We start from the raw sequence: 17,448 nt of genomic DNA on the forward strand, positions 1-17,448 counted from the left end.
TTTTACCTCTTGAAAGTAAAAATTCACTTCACATTTAACCCTTTAAAACAGTCTAATAACGATCCACCTTGCATTTCTGTTTCGATTTTGTCGTTTGGCATTATAAAGTATTGGTTGATCCACAAACTAAAATGGCCAATGTTTCTTTACAGACTCACCGCTTTGCAGAAATGTTCAAGTTACATGAGAAGAATTCCTTAGAGAAGAGGGGATACAGTTCTCTCAACCAGTAGTGGTCTAACCACACCAGAATACTGTGCAACAAGACCACAAGACATGTGGCGTTTGAGTAAGGGACATGACTCTCACCTTATCTTGAGTGGAAAATCTTTTTTAGCTACTACTCTACTGTTCCCTTTATCGCTCTTTCTCAAGCCACATGTACCAAATAAAACAAATTCAGACTATCTGTAGGTTACTGAAAACTAATGTAGAAAATCACTGTTAAGTGAAGAAGTACATGACATAGATTGAGGGAAATCGGGCACAATTAAAAAGTGAAGTACAAAGCTGATGAATGATGAAATAACTTAAGGATATACTGATATATAACACTGAAAACAATATTTACTTTAAAGGTACATGGCAGCCTAGAAAGTCAAAATGGAAAATGGTTGGCACTGTAAAGTTCTAAGAATCACCAGTGTGAACTGAAGTTAGTCCCTACTTACTCCCTTTATTACACAGTATATAGTCTGGATCAATGGAGGTTCATTTTCAGGATAATTGCCCTCACCTTCCGCTCTCTGTGTGTTGCCGTTCTCAAACTCTGTTCGCTTCAGGAAATGACAACAAACTTTTAGCTAGCCAACTACACGCTGAAAAAATTGGATCGTGCAATAAGGCAGGCCTGCCTGGTTCTTTCGGGGAATGATTGTAAAGATTAACAAAGAATATGCTTATGGCATTTACTATCTAACTGGGACGTTTTAGGGCCGATTTGTGGGGATTGCTATGGACGCAGTAGAGCAAATTACATTTAACCATGTATCCAGCTAATTGAAATAGCTCATGTTACTGTATTGTGTGAACAGTTAACTTGATTTTATATGGAATGTGGCATTTTCTTTTGCGGGGTGCAAATGTTACACCAAAACAAGTTCCTTCCCCGGTAACATTTTGCCGATCTGCTGTCGCCGTGCTGGAGCTTAGCGCCTTAACAACCTAGAGTGTTTTCTTTCTCCTATTCCAGAATGTTTTTGTGGTGTAGCCAGACCTTACTCCAGAGATACTCTGGAGATAGGTCTGCAATGCGAGACTACACAGCATATAACTTTGAATCCAGCTCACTTTCACTACCTCCAGAAGTAAAGGGTGAGAGCAACAGTCAAAGCCAGAGTCCACCTGTCATAACTACACAATAAATCTTTTTAAAAGCCCGTTTTCTTCACTATTGTAAACAGAGCATTTGGAAAGGTTAACGAGAAAAAAACAGTGGTGGCCTCAACTGTTCACTCAACACACACACACATGCACTCACAGGCAGCCTCACAGATTACCTCAGGCCAGTCAATTCCGTAATGTCCTCCTTGGGAAGCCACTTGAGACCTCATTTGCATCTAATTTGAGTGGAGGGTTTTGGGGGAGGCTTAACAGGCTTAACGAGGCTGGGTAAAATGAATTGGAAAACAGGGACAGCTTTTCTCTCCGGGGTCCAATTCACACCTGCCCTACAGGGACCGCATACACACACAGACACGCACGCACGCATGCACGCACGCACACACACACACACACACACACACACACACACACACACACACACACCCTGGAGTGTTGATTTTTAAAGCTGCAAATTCGCCCCAACTGCTGTGACATGAGGGGAAATTGAACGCTTTAAATTGGTTGAGTTGCAATCAGGAAAGTGTGTGTGTGATTACACGTCTATACTTTCGTCTTTGCTCATTTAAATCCTCTTATATGCGTGTAGTATGTACGGTCACATCTGTGTGTGTGTTCTGTATGTCAAACTATGTATGTAATATGTGTGTGTTAATGTGCGTGTTTGCAGTTGAATGAGTTCACTGCTGGAAGCTGCAAGCTGCCTGAGCCAACTTTGCACAAACTAAGTCCGATTTTAACTGCCTATTTTACTTTTCCCTCGCTAACGGCGCTTTGAGGAAGTTTTGGCAAGTTTTTTACAAGCAACACCTTCTCTACTTTCTCTAGCCTCGACTGGCACAAGACAGAGGTCTTTCTTTTCATTTCCCTTCCCAGCTCTTCATCTTTACCCCAACTTTGTTTCTCTTTCCGACATCTCTCGCTCTCTCTTCCCATCCCTCTACTTTCTATTTTTCTCCTTCATGTTAACTTCCTCTGTTTCTTTTTCTCCCTACCTCTCTCTACACGTCTCTCACTGACATCCACCTCCCAGTTTAATACACACACCTTTAGTTTGCCAGAAGCATCTCTCCAGTAGAGTGTTCACAGCTCCCATTTCCCCTCAGCATGCCAACCTACCCACAGCGCACAACAATAAGATCCTGCCGCTGTGTGTGTGTGTGTGTGTGTGTGTGTGTGTGTGTGTGTGTGTGTGTGTGTGTGTGTGTGCATGCAAGCATCAGTGAGTGTGTGTGTTTCTGTGTGTAGAATGAACACACACGTTCCAGCCTCTGCTTCTGGCTCTTATCAAAGCTTGGTGTTGATTGGTCATTGGACGCTGTAACCACCATACCCTCAGCTATGAAACGACATTCAATGGTGGGACAGGAATCTTTGTGTGTGTGTGTGTGTGTGTGTGTGTGTGTGTGTGTGTGTGTGTGTGTGTGTGTGAGAGAGACAGTTCCTGTCCCCCAAAGTTAGAATAATCTGATTGGATCAAGAACAATCTGTAATCACTGGTGTAGTACTGAGGTGTTGGCTCAGCTCCTTTCAGTTGTGGCCCGAGTATTCCCCTGATGTCACTGCAAATAATATTGTGTTGCGTTAGCTGGCTGCTGACACAAATAAGTCTAAGTCTGATAAGTCAAAGTTCATGCATTTCCATGAATCTCTTCTAACCATGCTGTGTTGGTACTTTGCCAACTTTTTTGGAAACCAGGGAGCTAAATAGCGATGTATTTTGTTTGTGCAGTATTGTGCACTACTTTGAGGGAAGCTTAAGTCAGCACACATGCTTTGGTAACTTCAATAAAAGCCATCTTTCAATGAAGAGCGTTCTTTACTGTTATCATGGGTATGATGGTGATGTAATAAATCTGAGGAGCAGCCGAGTGTTATTGCTATAGCAGACAAGTCTAAACTAAGAAGCAAAAACCACAATGAGCTTGCTGTTCTTCAACAGCCTCTTAATGTCATGCCTATCATCTGTGGCCATCTCGTGGTAACCATTTTGTGCCCTTCCAACTATGTTTGATTCAGTTATGGTATGCTAAATGGCACAAGTGAGGGTAACCAATATTTAGTCTGCAGTTCTAGGTCAGTGGGTGATATTCTCTTCCCCAAGTTTCTCCAGCATGCGGGCAGTTGACCTTTCTATATAATGACTTTCAGTCTGCCAAGGAGGCAGCCAGCTGGCACTGACAGTGGGCACTGCCCTTCTGGGAAAACAGAGCATGCTGGCAGCGTTTAAACATACACACATACGCTGTATTCACATGTAGGCCTACTTTACACATGAAAAATATACACAGGCAAAGAGGTGCACACACTACTGGCACACTTACAGGCAAATAAATGCAGACATATGAATGCACACTTTGCATCAATGTATTGCACTTGTGAGGACCCTCACTGACCTAATGCATTCCTCGACCCTATCCTAACCTTTACCATCACAACTGCCAACCTCAACCCAAGCTAATTCTAAACTTAACCCTTAAAGTAAAAGTATGGTTTATTACAACTTGAGTCTTATTTTTATCCTTTTGGCCATTGTTTTTTTTCTATTGTACTCATAACATTTATATGCTAAGATCTGAAAAATTTGCTACCAAAAAGCCTGTGAAATTTGAAGACAGAAGATCTGACAGGTTGTAAACAAGACAACAGTTAAAAAGATGATCTAACCCACTTTATATGGAGGATAAGCTTGAAGCTAGCACACATGAAATCCCTCTTTGCACAGAAAAAAAACTGACTGTGATGAAAACTGAAAGTATGGTGGGTCAAAGATGGACCACAAAGAAGGTCCCTTAACTGTGATTGATGTTCACACTGAACAATTATTTCACAGTTTGCCTAAATTTTGTCTTCAAAGTAAGTTTTGCTAACCTGGGGTTGGTTTAAATCTGTATGAACGTCTGACGGCTTTTGGTCTTGACGTTTTTTTTACTTTGTGTTAACAACCCAGGTTGTATAAAACTAGAATTTCTTTTTACCCTCCTTAACCAACACTTATAGTATAGTATAGTGCAAACCAGACAAATGTCCTCAATCTCCAAAAATATCCTTACTACTTACAGTCTAAAAATGGGTCCCCACAAAGATGGTACAAGAAAACACACACATGCATAGTCACATGAAAAAGGTACATTTATATTTCAAATGAAAATACATACAAAGGAGAATTAACGCATGCAGCCAGCGATACATGCACACTTATTATTAGGTGCAACACACACACGCACGCACGCACACACACACACACACACACACACACACACACACACATATTTGGGTAGGTTTGTGGCACTATCTTTGTGGGGACCCGTCTTTGACATAATGCATTCCCTAGCCCCTTACCCTAACCTTAACCATCACAACTAAATGCCTAACCTTAACCCCTACCCTCACCCTAACCATAACCTAATTCTATCCCTAATCCTAAAACCAAGTCTTAACCCTCAAACAGCCCTTTAAACTTGTTGGGTCCAGCATTTTGGCCCCACAAAGCTGTCGGGACCCCACAAGTATACTGGACTCCCGGTTTTTGGACCCCACGAATATAGTTAAACAAGCCCACACACACACACACACACATACACACACACACACACACACACACACACACACACACACACACACACACACACATATACAGTACCATGTCATGCTATGTCAAACTTTGATATATAACGAGAGAGAGAGAGCGCGAGACTGTGTCACATAGAAACTATCCGAGTCACGAATGACCTTCTGTGACTTTCTGTCTTCAGACCAGAGGACTTAAGAGTGTGTGTCATACTATAATGCCAGTCTGGGTTTGTGTGTGTGTAAATGTGCGTGCAGTACACTTGGAGTCGTTTGATGTTAACAGGCTATGCCACTGTTTTGTTAGGCCACTGTCACCAAAGCAACATATTATATCCCTTCTGCAGGGACTTTCTTTTTCTCAGTGTGTGTTTTCTGTGTTCCTCTCTTATATATGTGTGTGTATGTGTGTGTTTTTGTGTACATATTTGTGTGGCTGCCATATGTGTTTACACTATGACAGTGTGGCTTGCACCATCATTTTTCCTTTACGATCGGATGTTCAGCTAAGCTCAAAGTGACAGTCACTGCACTTTGCATGTGTGTGTTTCTCCATCCCTCTGTCTCTCTCAAACTTTGTCTCTATCATTCACTTTCTCTCTCAGTCTCTTGTCCATCTTAACCTCTCTCATTCTCTTATCCTCTCGTTCACTCTTGTTTTTTCAGACTTGGCCTCTGTTGAGGAAGCAGCAGCCCTTGTTCTTGTCAAGTGGCCTCTCAACGGCCAAATTACCCTTCTACCCCAACCCTATTCACTTACAGTACAGCAGTAGTAAATCTAGACAAAAGCAATGCAGCCCTATAAACTTCAGCAAAGAAAAGAGCTAACCAAATACAGCGCTGTTTTATAGCCCTTTTGGCTCGTGACTCCAAAAGAAAGGGATGCTTGCAGGCGTCTCCCTAATGTGGTCAAGCCAGCATGGTTACACCAAACAATGAGTTTCGTTAGGTTGAGTGGTATAGGCATTGAGTAGAGACTAGGAGGGAGAGAGAAAGAAATTGCTGCATTAACAAGTCATTTGAAAGACAGAGACATAAGCAGGAGAAAAATAGGAGTGATAGACGGATGATGATGGATTTAAAGCTAAAAGATGAATAAAAGAGTAGGAAAAACATATCTGCAAAGAGTGAAAAGAAAAAAGTGAGGTAGAAAATCAAACAGAATACTAACATGAGAATAAAATTGAGACCGAGAACTAAAGGGCAGATGAGATGGAGGGAGCTGTATTGCGCATCATTCAGACAGGATTCCCCTTTATGAAGTGTACGTGAGTAGCCTTTAGTCTGCTGTAGGGAGAATATTTTACTGACTAATGGCATCTTAATCATCAGAGTCTCTGCTCCTCTTCCTCCCTCCTCTCCTCTCCTTTTTTCCTGGGAAGGACGTTCTCCCACCTTTGTGTTTAGTTTTTCTGTTGGCATTCTAGACCTTGCAAACATCCAGTATAAGACAAAGCTTATTTGTACAAAAAGAGAAAGTTTTATTTGTTTACCCATGACAAATGAGTGGTGAGGAACATCGGCCAGATAAAATGTTAAATGTCAAGTGTCAGAATGTTTCTGAGAAGCATGCATAGCCTACACGAGAAACAATCTCCCAACAGTGGGATCAGTGTCTTGCTGCAGTGGCTGTAAACCCATCACACCAGGCAAACCTTTGTCTTCTATGCAGATAGCCCTCAGTGGTGTTAGCAATTGTTTGCTTTTGCTGTGTAAATTCTGAATATGATGGCTGTCTGTGAACATGCGTGCTTTTTTATACAGGTCGGTAGGTAGCCAAGCTTAAGTAATTTGGTTGCTTTTAATTCAAGTGAGTTGATGTAAAGACTGTAGGTGTTTTGGTTTTTAAGGCAGTGCCACATTATTTATGTTTCGAAAACTATTTTGGATTTATGGATACTGTGTCTATAAAATATTGGTGTCAGCCTTTAATAACCTGTCATATGTGATTTTAAAAAGTATTTGCTTTGGATTAAAGCATCAGCTAAATGACATGTAATGTAATGACATGGTGTCCTCAAAGGTAACTTTCAGCCCGGACCTCTTGAGTGTGTATGTACTCGCTTATTCTCATGTGTTCACATGCATTTTGTCGTGTGAGCGTGTGTACGATGTGAATGCCCAAAACCTCCAAGTGATGATTGCTGTGTATCCCAGAGAGCAGTGCTGTAATAGGAGAGAGTTCACTTTCTATTAGCCTCACTATGACAGAGATTCAAAACAGCAGTAAACGGTCATACAGGAGACCAAATGTTCCACAAAACCCCAAATTTCCAAAACTTGTAGATCCTTGTAAACTCTTGTAGACAATACATGGTGTGCAAACGTAGACAGGGAATCAACACGTCATTCTTTAGAATGCCTTCCATGATTACGTCTTTCAATTTCCTAATTTATGTTTTACATGTAGTAATAGAGAACCGACTCAGTCAAGTTTTGTAAACACTAGTTCTTCATAGTCAGTTTGATACTGAAATATTTTAACTGCATTTATTTTAAATGTTAATGTTTGTTCTGCCACCAGCTGTTGGTTTGAGTTCTGTTGAACATTCTGTGCTGTAGTAGCGTGTAATGCAGCGTTATGTCACACTCTGTTGTATTTCCTTTAGGAACTTCATGTTATTATCTTTCACTGATTATCTTTTACTTTTTTCTTCATGGCCATTTTTACATTACTTTTGGTCTAACTCTTGTTTATGGTATCTCTTCTTTTTCTGATTTATTAGTCACTATCATTGGACAGGAGTCACAGTTTCATAATTGCTTCCAGTAAAAAAATACAACTACTTGTCAACCTTTATTGGAAGTGTGTTTAGCTTGCTACATACAGCTTGCTACATACAGTATACAGTAATGCAACGTATTAGAAGAAGAATATGTTTATTTTGATTTAATTTAAACCATTTTCAGTTTTTTAGCTGCAAAATGTGAGTTTTGAGTGGTTTGGCTTCTAAGCTGCCTTCTCCTTCAGTCCTATTGGACAAAAGGTTTTAATGCCCCTTCCTTTTAGGCTTCATATCAAGTGAGGTTACGACTAATGATTAGATCAAAAAGTCTGAGCAGGTGTTGCTGTGAAATGGATGGATGGGAGCTGCAACAAAGTCCAATTTTGAAGCAGCTTGACGCCTGCCCCCAGCTTCTAGTGACAGACACACTGTAGAGCATGGAGCGCAGAGAAAAAGGAAGAAGGCAATTAGGATTCCTTGCGTAACTGGGAGATTTAGAGAGCGAAATTGAGCATACCTATCTTTGAGAGAGAGAAGGATGGAGAGCAAGAAAGGAGGAATTATGAAGTGAAGCAGTACAAGAGCTTTGTGGAAAATAACAGGAGATTAGGAACAGGAAGCGAGTGCATTCATAAACGAAGCGTTGGACGGAGAACAACAAAGGATGAAAGGGAAAGGATGGAGGGATGGAGAGATAAGGTGCGTTATAGAGTGAAAGACAAAGTGGAAAAAGGAAATGTCACAGTGTCAGATAGACAGAGACAGAGCAGAGAGAGGAAACTGTTAGCAGCAGTAAATCGTTATTTCTCACTGTTTGTCCCAGACAGAAAAAGAGGGTAAAGGTCAAGTAAACAAAAACAGGACAGATTAGGGGGAACAGCCAGTTAGCCGACATATTAAACATTTATCTCATGTATTTTCTTAATATGTCATGATTTACTACAGCAGCGGTCAGACAAATTTTTCATTCATTTGAGCTCCTGGGAGATTTTGTTACCTGATCTGTCATTTGTTTAACATTCCTTTCTAATAGTTATTTCTCTGTTATTTCTCAGTCTCTGTGGTGTAGCCAACCAATAAAGCCGTGCTATAAGTGACTTAGCCCCCCACACACCAAACGTGTGTGTGTGTGTGTGTGTGTGTGTGTGTGTGTGTAAAGTCAACCAGTATGCTGGCCCAAGGCAGCCAGACTGTAAGGTTCACTGGTTTCAGTGGTCTGGGGGTGAGATGTGTTGTGGAACTGTCTGAGCCTTTGTGTGTGCGTTCTATGGTACATTAATTCCCCGAACACCTGCTGTTTGCATTCTTGTCTTATCCCGTTGTCACAAACACACACACATGCGCTTTACCGCTGCCTGTAATGGAAACAAGCGGTTAGTGCTTTTGTACTAAAGCTTCTCGTTAGTTGTCTGACTGCCAGCTGGTCAGTTAAATTTAAAGCTAAGTTAAGCTTTATTGCTGGGTGGGGTGGACACCCACGCTTCAGGAGACCAGGTGCATAAAAATTGCCACCACACTACCTTTAAGTCATTCAGATCCTCTGTAGCCATTGGTTTTGGCTGAGAGTTTTTTTTTTTTTTTTCATAATTTTAAGTTACGTGCAATAACATTCTCTACAGCAGAATTATATTGTTTTGAGGTGTAATGGCAGCCTGCTGTTTCTCAGCTCTTTTTCAAACAACTCGTCTGGAATTTCTCCAGATGTTTTGTGTGAAACATAGGCCGTACTCTATGGGATTATCAGAGTCCTTATTTCAATGCACAACACCTTCACAGCTTTGTACTAACTCTTATGTTAAGGCTAATGATGGAGCATTGCGATAGTTCAGGCAGAGCACTAAAGTTGCATTTTCATTGCTGCCGATTGGCGTCAGGTGCTTGATTCATGCTTCGCAATCACTGGCTCACTCACAAGATGTGTGGCTACCACCTGATTAGTAACATCCAAACATATTCAAGTAGGTGCAAAGCTCAGCCATTACAACTTGACACGTCTCACTACTAATCTGCTGATCAGTCTTAATAGACCTTTTTCACGGCAGACATGTTGACATGTAATAGTAGGAAAAGCACAGAGGTGTATTCAAAACCATTAATGATGGCTGCATTCCACTTAGGAGAGGCCCAGGTATTGTACATGCTGACTCACTGAAACAGCTTACTGGGACACTTGATGGAATTGAGCCATCTTTAAGGTTATCAATTTCAGCTGTGCTTTTCCTACTATGACAAGTCAAAATATCTGCTGTGAAAAAGGTCCATCGCTCTTTATCCTCCACCACCATCTCCCTTTACTTATGTGCTAAGATTTGGGTAAGTTTGATTTAATTAAGATTGAATTCTCATGTTTGTGTTACAGTAATTAAGGGGGGATTAGGTCTCCCATTAGATTTATTGCTGCTATGCTGATTCTTTGAAGCTAAATCAGCTGTGTATGCCATCGTCATTTACGTTTCTTTGCTTTGTTGTAGTAGTTTATGCATATCCATTAATAACCCACAATTTTGTGACAAATAAAGAGGTGAGCCCACCATACTCATTTTACCCAGCTGTCAGTTGCAGAATAGAATTGATCCCCAAAAATGAAAATAACATATACAGGGTTGTACACACTGTAGTGGCATTGGCATTCAATAAAGTTAGTAGTAATAAACACGTGGTCTGAGAGGACAAACCATGAATTAATGCTTATTTGATTATATGACTGATGTTACAGGTTGGGTTACCTTATGATGAATGACTAGACGTCATATCCTTTACACCTTTTTGTTTCTGAATACATCCCTGAATTGGTGTTATTTTTATTTGACAATGTTATAATTTAATTTCACACCACATCTCATTTTGCTCTTTCAATGGTATTGACTTTGCCAGTTGTGAGGCGGTGAGGTAGATGCCATCGCGCTTTACCTGGCCCTGTATCCTCACTGTTTGTTTGAGTCAAGAGTGGTATCCCTGGTGAGAGCATAAGTTTCCACTGTGAACAAGAGAAAGATGGAGATAAGGATGGAGAGATTAGGGGAAAAGGCAGAGGAAAAACTAGAAGGGTAGGAAAATGTAGCCAACTGTAAACGAGTGAAAGATTGAGATTAAAGAGGAGAGATTAGGGGGAGAGAGAAAAACAGAGGAAGGCGAAGAAAAAGTGTTTAGTCAACTGTGAAACAGCAAAAGATAAGACATGAGAGATTGAGAGGGGTCATTGTCAAAGGGGGAAGATTAGAGAGAAAAAGAAAATGTGGAGAGGAAGGCTGGGAACAGGGGTATAGATGGCTGTGAAGGACTGACAGATTGACCGGAGAAAGGAGAGATGTAAAATAGATGAGGGAAAAAACGTAAAAAAAAAAAATGAAAAGATGAGAGACAGAAGAGGGGTAAGACAGTGAGGAGAAGATGGATAGAGGTGGAAAGATGTGAATTCAGATTGGATGCTGCCTCAGAGTCACTCAGAAATGAGTGAATACTTGAAATCACAAATCAACAAGGGAAAAAAACAGTTTCTTTCATCATTGAATCAGCTCTTTCCTCAAGTAGAAGTATTAGTGAATAGTGTGAATGTGTTTTTCACCATGTCAAGCTGCCTCACTTTCTAAGGAACTGGCAATTACATTGTGACAAGAACCAGCAGCATCAAGTCTGGATGATGGGGATCTATGAATACAATTAATGCAGCTAGAGATGTACGATCCACTTTTTATCAGTTCCGATCTGATTCCGATACCTGAATTTGGATATCTGCTGATTCTGATTCCAATACTGAAGCTCTTTTGGCATTACATTTGTATGGCATAGCAATTTTGCATTAAATGTAAACGTATTCCAAAGCAATTTATTCGAACTGTAGGTTAAGTAGGCTTGTGTGCCTGCGTGTGCAGGCTATGATTGCTATGGCTATGTTTTGAAAAATGTTGCTGGTCCGTTTTGGCTGAAAATAACTCTTCTTTTTCTCATATCAAGAATCCTCAAATAGAAACCTTACTTGACTGGGACCTCCTTCTGAGAACGTAATTGTTGTTGCTTATGATTTATATCAGTCTGTGCTGTAGGGGGTGGGGATCTTTGATCAGCAGTAATTTTATGTGACCTTCCATTGCATCAAATAAGATTATGAAACTCTTCATTACCCTGGAGCCCTTTCAAGGAACCCTGGTGGACTTCTGGACCACATTTTGGGCTTTGGGAAGTGCTGCCCTCGCCCACACCGGCCCTCCCTGTCTTAAGACGGGGTATGGCTCTTATTAGTGGTCCTTGCCATGTCAGCTTGGAGAAGCCTTTGAAACCTAATATGGTCTTAAATCAGATTTATAAATGTTTAGGTATATTATGAAAAACACACATGCAGGCTGCCTTGGCAAAACCAGACTCTGTTTATGTGCATGTGTGAGTGTGTCTGTGAGGGCAAGTGAAAGCTTACAAAGTGAGGGAAAGAGTTGTGTGTGTGAAATAGGAGAGAAAATTGTGTGTGTGTTATTTGTCTGTGTTCTCCCCACTTTTTTTCTTGCCCTGATTCCCCCAGTACAACAACGTTTCAATAAACAGCATACCTGTATAAAGGGAACCAGTCTATACACACACACTCAGACAGTTACTTCACATTGCAGTGTGCATACATTGTGCACCGATAGTTAAAACAGATTGAATGACAGCCAGGAAACACGATAAGCTTTTAAACTCTGATGATGGAAAGAGAAAATAATTTCATCCCACTTTTTTTTTTGGCTGGAAAATTTCTCAATTAGTCAGAGCAGCATGAGCCCTGTGTGTGTGTGTGTGTGTGTGTGTGTGTGTGTGTGTGTGTGTGTGTGTGTGTGTGTGTGTGTGTGTGTGTGTGTGTGTGACAATGTGGGTGCATCATTTTCTGGTGCCTGTATGGTAGGAGTGTTTGTGTGTTTTGGTTGTGTTTGTGTGTGTGTGTGCGTGTGTGCGTGGGCTCATATGCTGTGGGGCATTCTCAAGCTCTGTCCTACTGCCACATTCACTAATTTGACTGAGCAAGAACACACACAGCGACACACAAACATACACACATGCACTCAGTCGGTCCTCACTGATGTTCATTTGCTTTTAAGCTTCTTTTTTTTTTTATAATAAAGTCGTATTCTTTGAAGATACACTGTATTGTATTAAACTTTATTAACGATCAGATTTGATTAATCATATTTGTAACCTTTGTGTTTCTCTCTGTAGGGATTTGAACAGAAACAACATCACCAGGATCACTAAAGTGGACTTCTCTGGCCTCAAGAACCTCAGGATTCTGTGAGTTTGTTTCTTTCTTTGTTTCTGTCAACATTTTGTAGTGATGAACCATTCAGTGCTGCTGAAATGACTCAGGGCTTGTTAAACCAGGTTGTTCAAATTACATGGAATGTAAACCTCTCTCTTTCTTCTGTACTTTTTGCTCGTATGAGTGTTCCAAGTCAGAGAAAATTCTAAGCACAAGAACATGTGGGAATACGACAAATTCTCTGAAAGCAGTCGTATGTGCCACTTAAGAACAAGTCTCTTTGTTTGATTTGTTCTAGGATTAGGCCCAGTGAGTTGTGCTTCATGAAACAACTGCAAGTAGGGCTACTGTAGGATTAAACATAATGGAAGTAATCTTTAATCACCTATGAAAAAAACTAAAGCATAACCATCACTGGAAGAACATGCTCTTGCAAGGTTTTGTTAGCTTCAGAAAGCTTAAAACAGAAGTGTTGGCTTAAGGGAAGCGAATAACCTAAAGCAACATGGACTCTTTTATCCTATGGTGTGACATTGTCATATTGCAGTAAAAAAAAAAAAGATGTATAGATGTTTGAGCATACAAAGCTTGCGACTTTGCGACAGCTTGTATTGGTTTATTTTAACCATGAAGGTGATCTTTCCCTCATGTCAGCCTAATAGCTTTAGTTGTGTAAACATAATCATACCTCAACCACACAATTGGCAGATCAGAAAACGCTCATATGAGATGCGATCAAACGACCCGTTTAGTCATTTAGGTATGAGGACTTCATGTTAAATCTACCTGGTACCAGCAGGTCTATCATAACCTCTTTCTTTTTCCTCTTTGTGATTCGGTATTTGTTTCTTTACAAGGAATCACATTAACAAAAAACTGCCATGCTGGAGCAATTAGGCAAATGCTATACTTACCTAATAGGCCTGTACATGGCTATAGGGGAAACAAGTCTCTATAAAATAAAGTTTCCCATACTAACAAGGGGGTTTCACGGCAGGAGAGAATGCAAGTGTCTTCTCCAAGGAGTTGAATTTTGTAATTACTGATTATTTACAAGGTTAAATAATAGAGTAATCGTGAGCTGACATGCCAGTAATATGCAGCAAGACTCCCATTTGTTAAACAAGCAACACAATGTTAAACTGGTGCGGATATGATAAGAGGTTAAACAGCTGAAAACAAGTTTGCAATATCTGAATTGTTAGCAAGATATTGTGAGTCATAGTTCATATGATACAGTAAAGGAAACTGTAATGTTACTCAGAATACACTATTGTTTCCCATGTCACTCTCTGAGCAATAGTTAGGGAATTTAGGGAGTTTGGCAATATTGGGACATCCAGAGATACCAGAATGAACAAACAAACTGTCCCCCCCTTAAAGCCTGATGTGTATCCAGCCTGAACTAACTTGATGTGTCATAACTTGGTAATTCCATTGTGATATACTATCTGCTCAGAAATTGTTTTGTTGTTGGGGCCTCAAAAGGTGGCTAAAACAGCTGAGCCAGACTGACCACCTGTCTGTTTCAAGGCAAAGCATGTAGCTGTCAGTAAACATCTCAAATAGACATTTCTTTCAACGTTTGAACCTTCTTTATTCTATCGTCTTCTTTGAGCCTCTAGAAGAAAAAAATCCAGTGACATGCTACAGTCATTGCTGATGTAACTCATGCTTTTCTAACTCATAATATTTAAACGGCTGCACTTAGTAGAGTGTGACTCTTCGTCTCATCTCAGCTGTCCTAATTGACTTCCATCTCGTGTGTGTGTGTGTGTGTGTGTGTGTGTGTGTGTGTGTGTGTGTGTGTGTGTGTGTGTGTGTGTGTGTGTGTGAGAGACCTATAATAACTATAATCACTGTTGGCTGCATGCACCTTCCCTCCTCACTCTGTTTTAACCAGACCGGTAGATAAAAATATACTCCCAGCACAAACTACGCTGAGGAGTGGAAATAAGTTCATGCATGTGTGTGTTTGCATGTGTAAGTGCATTTATTTATCTATAACCATACTTGTGAGGAACATGTTGGATTTTGAACTCATGTCAGTTAATGTTTCATTAATGTGTTGCCTATGTGTGTGTGTGTGTGTGTGTGTGTGTGTGTGTGTGTGTGTGTGTGTGTGTGTGTGTGTGTGTGTGTTTGAGCAAAATAGAGAAAGAGAGAGAGACATTTACAGTGTTTGTGTGTATCCTGTGCACTTGAGATAGGGTAAGAAGGACCAAGGAAAAGAGGTTGTGTTTGTGTATGTATATATGTGTGTGAGTGAGAGAGAGTGTGTGTGTGTGTGTGTGTGTGTGTGTGTGTGTGTGTGTGTGTGTTTGCATGTGGTGGGCCAGCAGCTTGTTTTATGTGGTTGGTGATAAACTGCGGTGACATTTCCCCACTCTAAATCTCTTAAATAAATGGGGAGGAGATGGCTTGGGAATGGTAGGATAGTCTGAGAAAGTACACACACACACACACACACACACACACACACACACACACACACACACACACACACACACACACACACACACACACACACACACACACACCATAGTTCTGGGATTCCTGGTCACTTACATACATACCATGGGAAAGGTTTGCATGTAGTTAAACGTTTCTAACATTCTTCCCAGGAAAGGGTAATAGCTGCAGAAAAGATATTCCTCGATGCCCATGCTTACATACAGGCTAGTAATTATTGATAATTAGTCGTGTGAAAATACTTGACTCCCATTACATATAATCTGACTTCTGCTAAACACACAAACCAAATTAAACCACAGTATATCAGGTGTATTTTCAACCGCTAAATGATCCTGTATTACATTACATTACATACATGTATGAAAATGAAAAAATTGGTTAATTGGACTGATTTGTTAGTATTTAAAATCTTCAATCTTAGTATCTGACCTCATTAAAGCACTTTACAGCCTGCTGTAATCCGATTACACATTTAACATATTGTGTTCACTTAAAAACATGTAATGTAATACAGCAGTCTTGAATATTCTTTAATCTGAGTGGTCACACCATCTTGCTGTAATCATAGACACAGCTTGTCTCTGCATGCATACTGCATGCTTAACACTTAGCATAATATCTTTGGCAGCCTTATATCGCAAGATTTCTTCCAGACTGTGGCGAAATTGAGTAATTCTAAACAAATTTAGATGTAGGTGAAAACTTGTGCTTGGTTTTGAACATTTGGCTGGGGAACGTGTCTGTAAACAACAAGTGAAGTTAATATACCCTGAAGTATTTCCTTCAGACGCCAAGTGCTCCGAGTTTGCCATAAGGTAGCGTGACATCATTGTGCTTTTTACAATAGTTGCTAAGACTCTCTAATATGGTTGAATGAATGAGTTATTAGACAAACCAGGCCCCACACACATGAAATCAATACGTTTTCTTTTTTTTTCTCCATTTCCCTGTCGATGACTAATGCCTGATACAGACCAATATAAAAACAATACCTCATCCGAACAATATGCCAGCATTGACTCCCCACACCATGTGTTTGGCTTAAGATCCCCTGCCTTTCTAAACTTCATTCAATAAATCAGCATGCGGTTGATCCCTCATTTGGACAAATAAACTCTGATAGTTACTCAAAGTTATGCCTTAATTTAGCTTATTTTATGAGATAATCTTTTCTATCAGATAAGATAAAGAAAACGCTGCTAGACTAGAATAAATATGCTGGATTCATGCAGTCAGGACAGTGCATTACGTTTATGTGGGTTTTGGTTTGCTTGCTTACTAATGCATAACCCTTTTACTGTAATCGTTTTCACATATGAACTCCGGACAATGTCAGCAGAATCACATGCTGACGTTGTCTGGAGTTTACCTTTCACACATATAGCACACGTCAGAAGATTCTCCACATCGGACATGTTCTGACTTACTGTAAATACTCCATTTGGTTTAGACAAAGGGTGGCGCCTGGGTAGAGCGTGCAGGAGGCAGGATGACGGGAATTACACCTCGGTCATTGCCGGTTCGTAATTCGGTCATAAACAACAGAGTCTGGCTGTTTCTTCACTGTGTCTGATGATTTCAGCATCGTTCCTTACTGACAGAAGTTCCCGAACCTTGTCGTCTCTCCAACCTAGTTCTTCACCCTCTGATCTTTCTTTTCGTAATAGAATAGAATCATCATAGAAACGTCATCAACATGACCACTCGATCGCAGTGATCAGATACATTGTAATGTCTAGATAATTTCAGATTTGCTGTGCATTTGTTACTCTTTACATGTTTACACGTATATATCTACCATTGCTCATTAGTGCTGGGTTCTGTACAGTATGTATTTTCTGCCTGTGTTAGCTGTCATTACTTTTCTGTAGCATACAGTATTTTGTTTCTGTGTATAAACTTGTTTGAGCATGCTGGATGTATACATCACATTTTTTAACCAATTGTCACTTAATACTTGTGATTTTTGAAAAATACATGATTGGTTTGAACTAATTTTCAAACAAACTGAAGAGAAAAAAATCAGAAGAATATGCACATTATATTCTCATTGTAGAATACCCTTATGTAATTGGGAAAATAAATGAGAAAAACAAGAAGTGGTTATATGGT

At 40.2% G+C, this 17,448-nt stretch overlaps 1 protein-coding gene across 1 annotated transcript in view; it reads left to right on the forward strand.

The window, feature by feature from the left end:
* Positions 1-17,448, forward strand: part of slit3 (slit homolog 3 (Drosophila)) — a 247,117-nt gene that overhangs the window by 3,008 nt on the left and 226,661 nt on the right. Inside the window, exon 2 of the mRNA XM_078260191.1 lies at positions 12,822-12,893. Within this exon, the coding sequence (XP_078116317.1) occupies positions 12,822-12,893 (72 nt within the window). The remainder of the gene's footprint in view (positions 1-12,821; positions 12,894-17,448) is intronic.

The sequence above is a fragment of the Sander vitreus genome, chromosome 10, assembly GCF_031162955.1.
Source record: "Sander vitreus isolate 19-12246 chromosome 10, sanVit1, whole genome shotgun sequence".
NCBI classification, from domain to species: domain Eukaryota; kingdom Metazoa; phylum Chordata; class Actinopteri; order Perciformes; family Percidae; genus Sander; species Sander vitreus.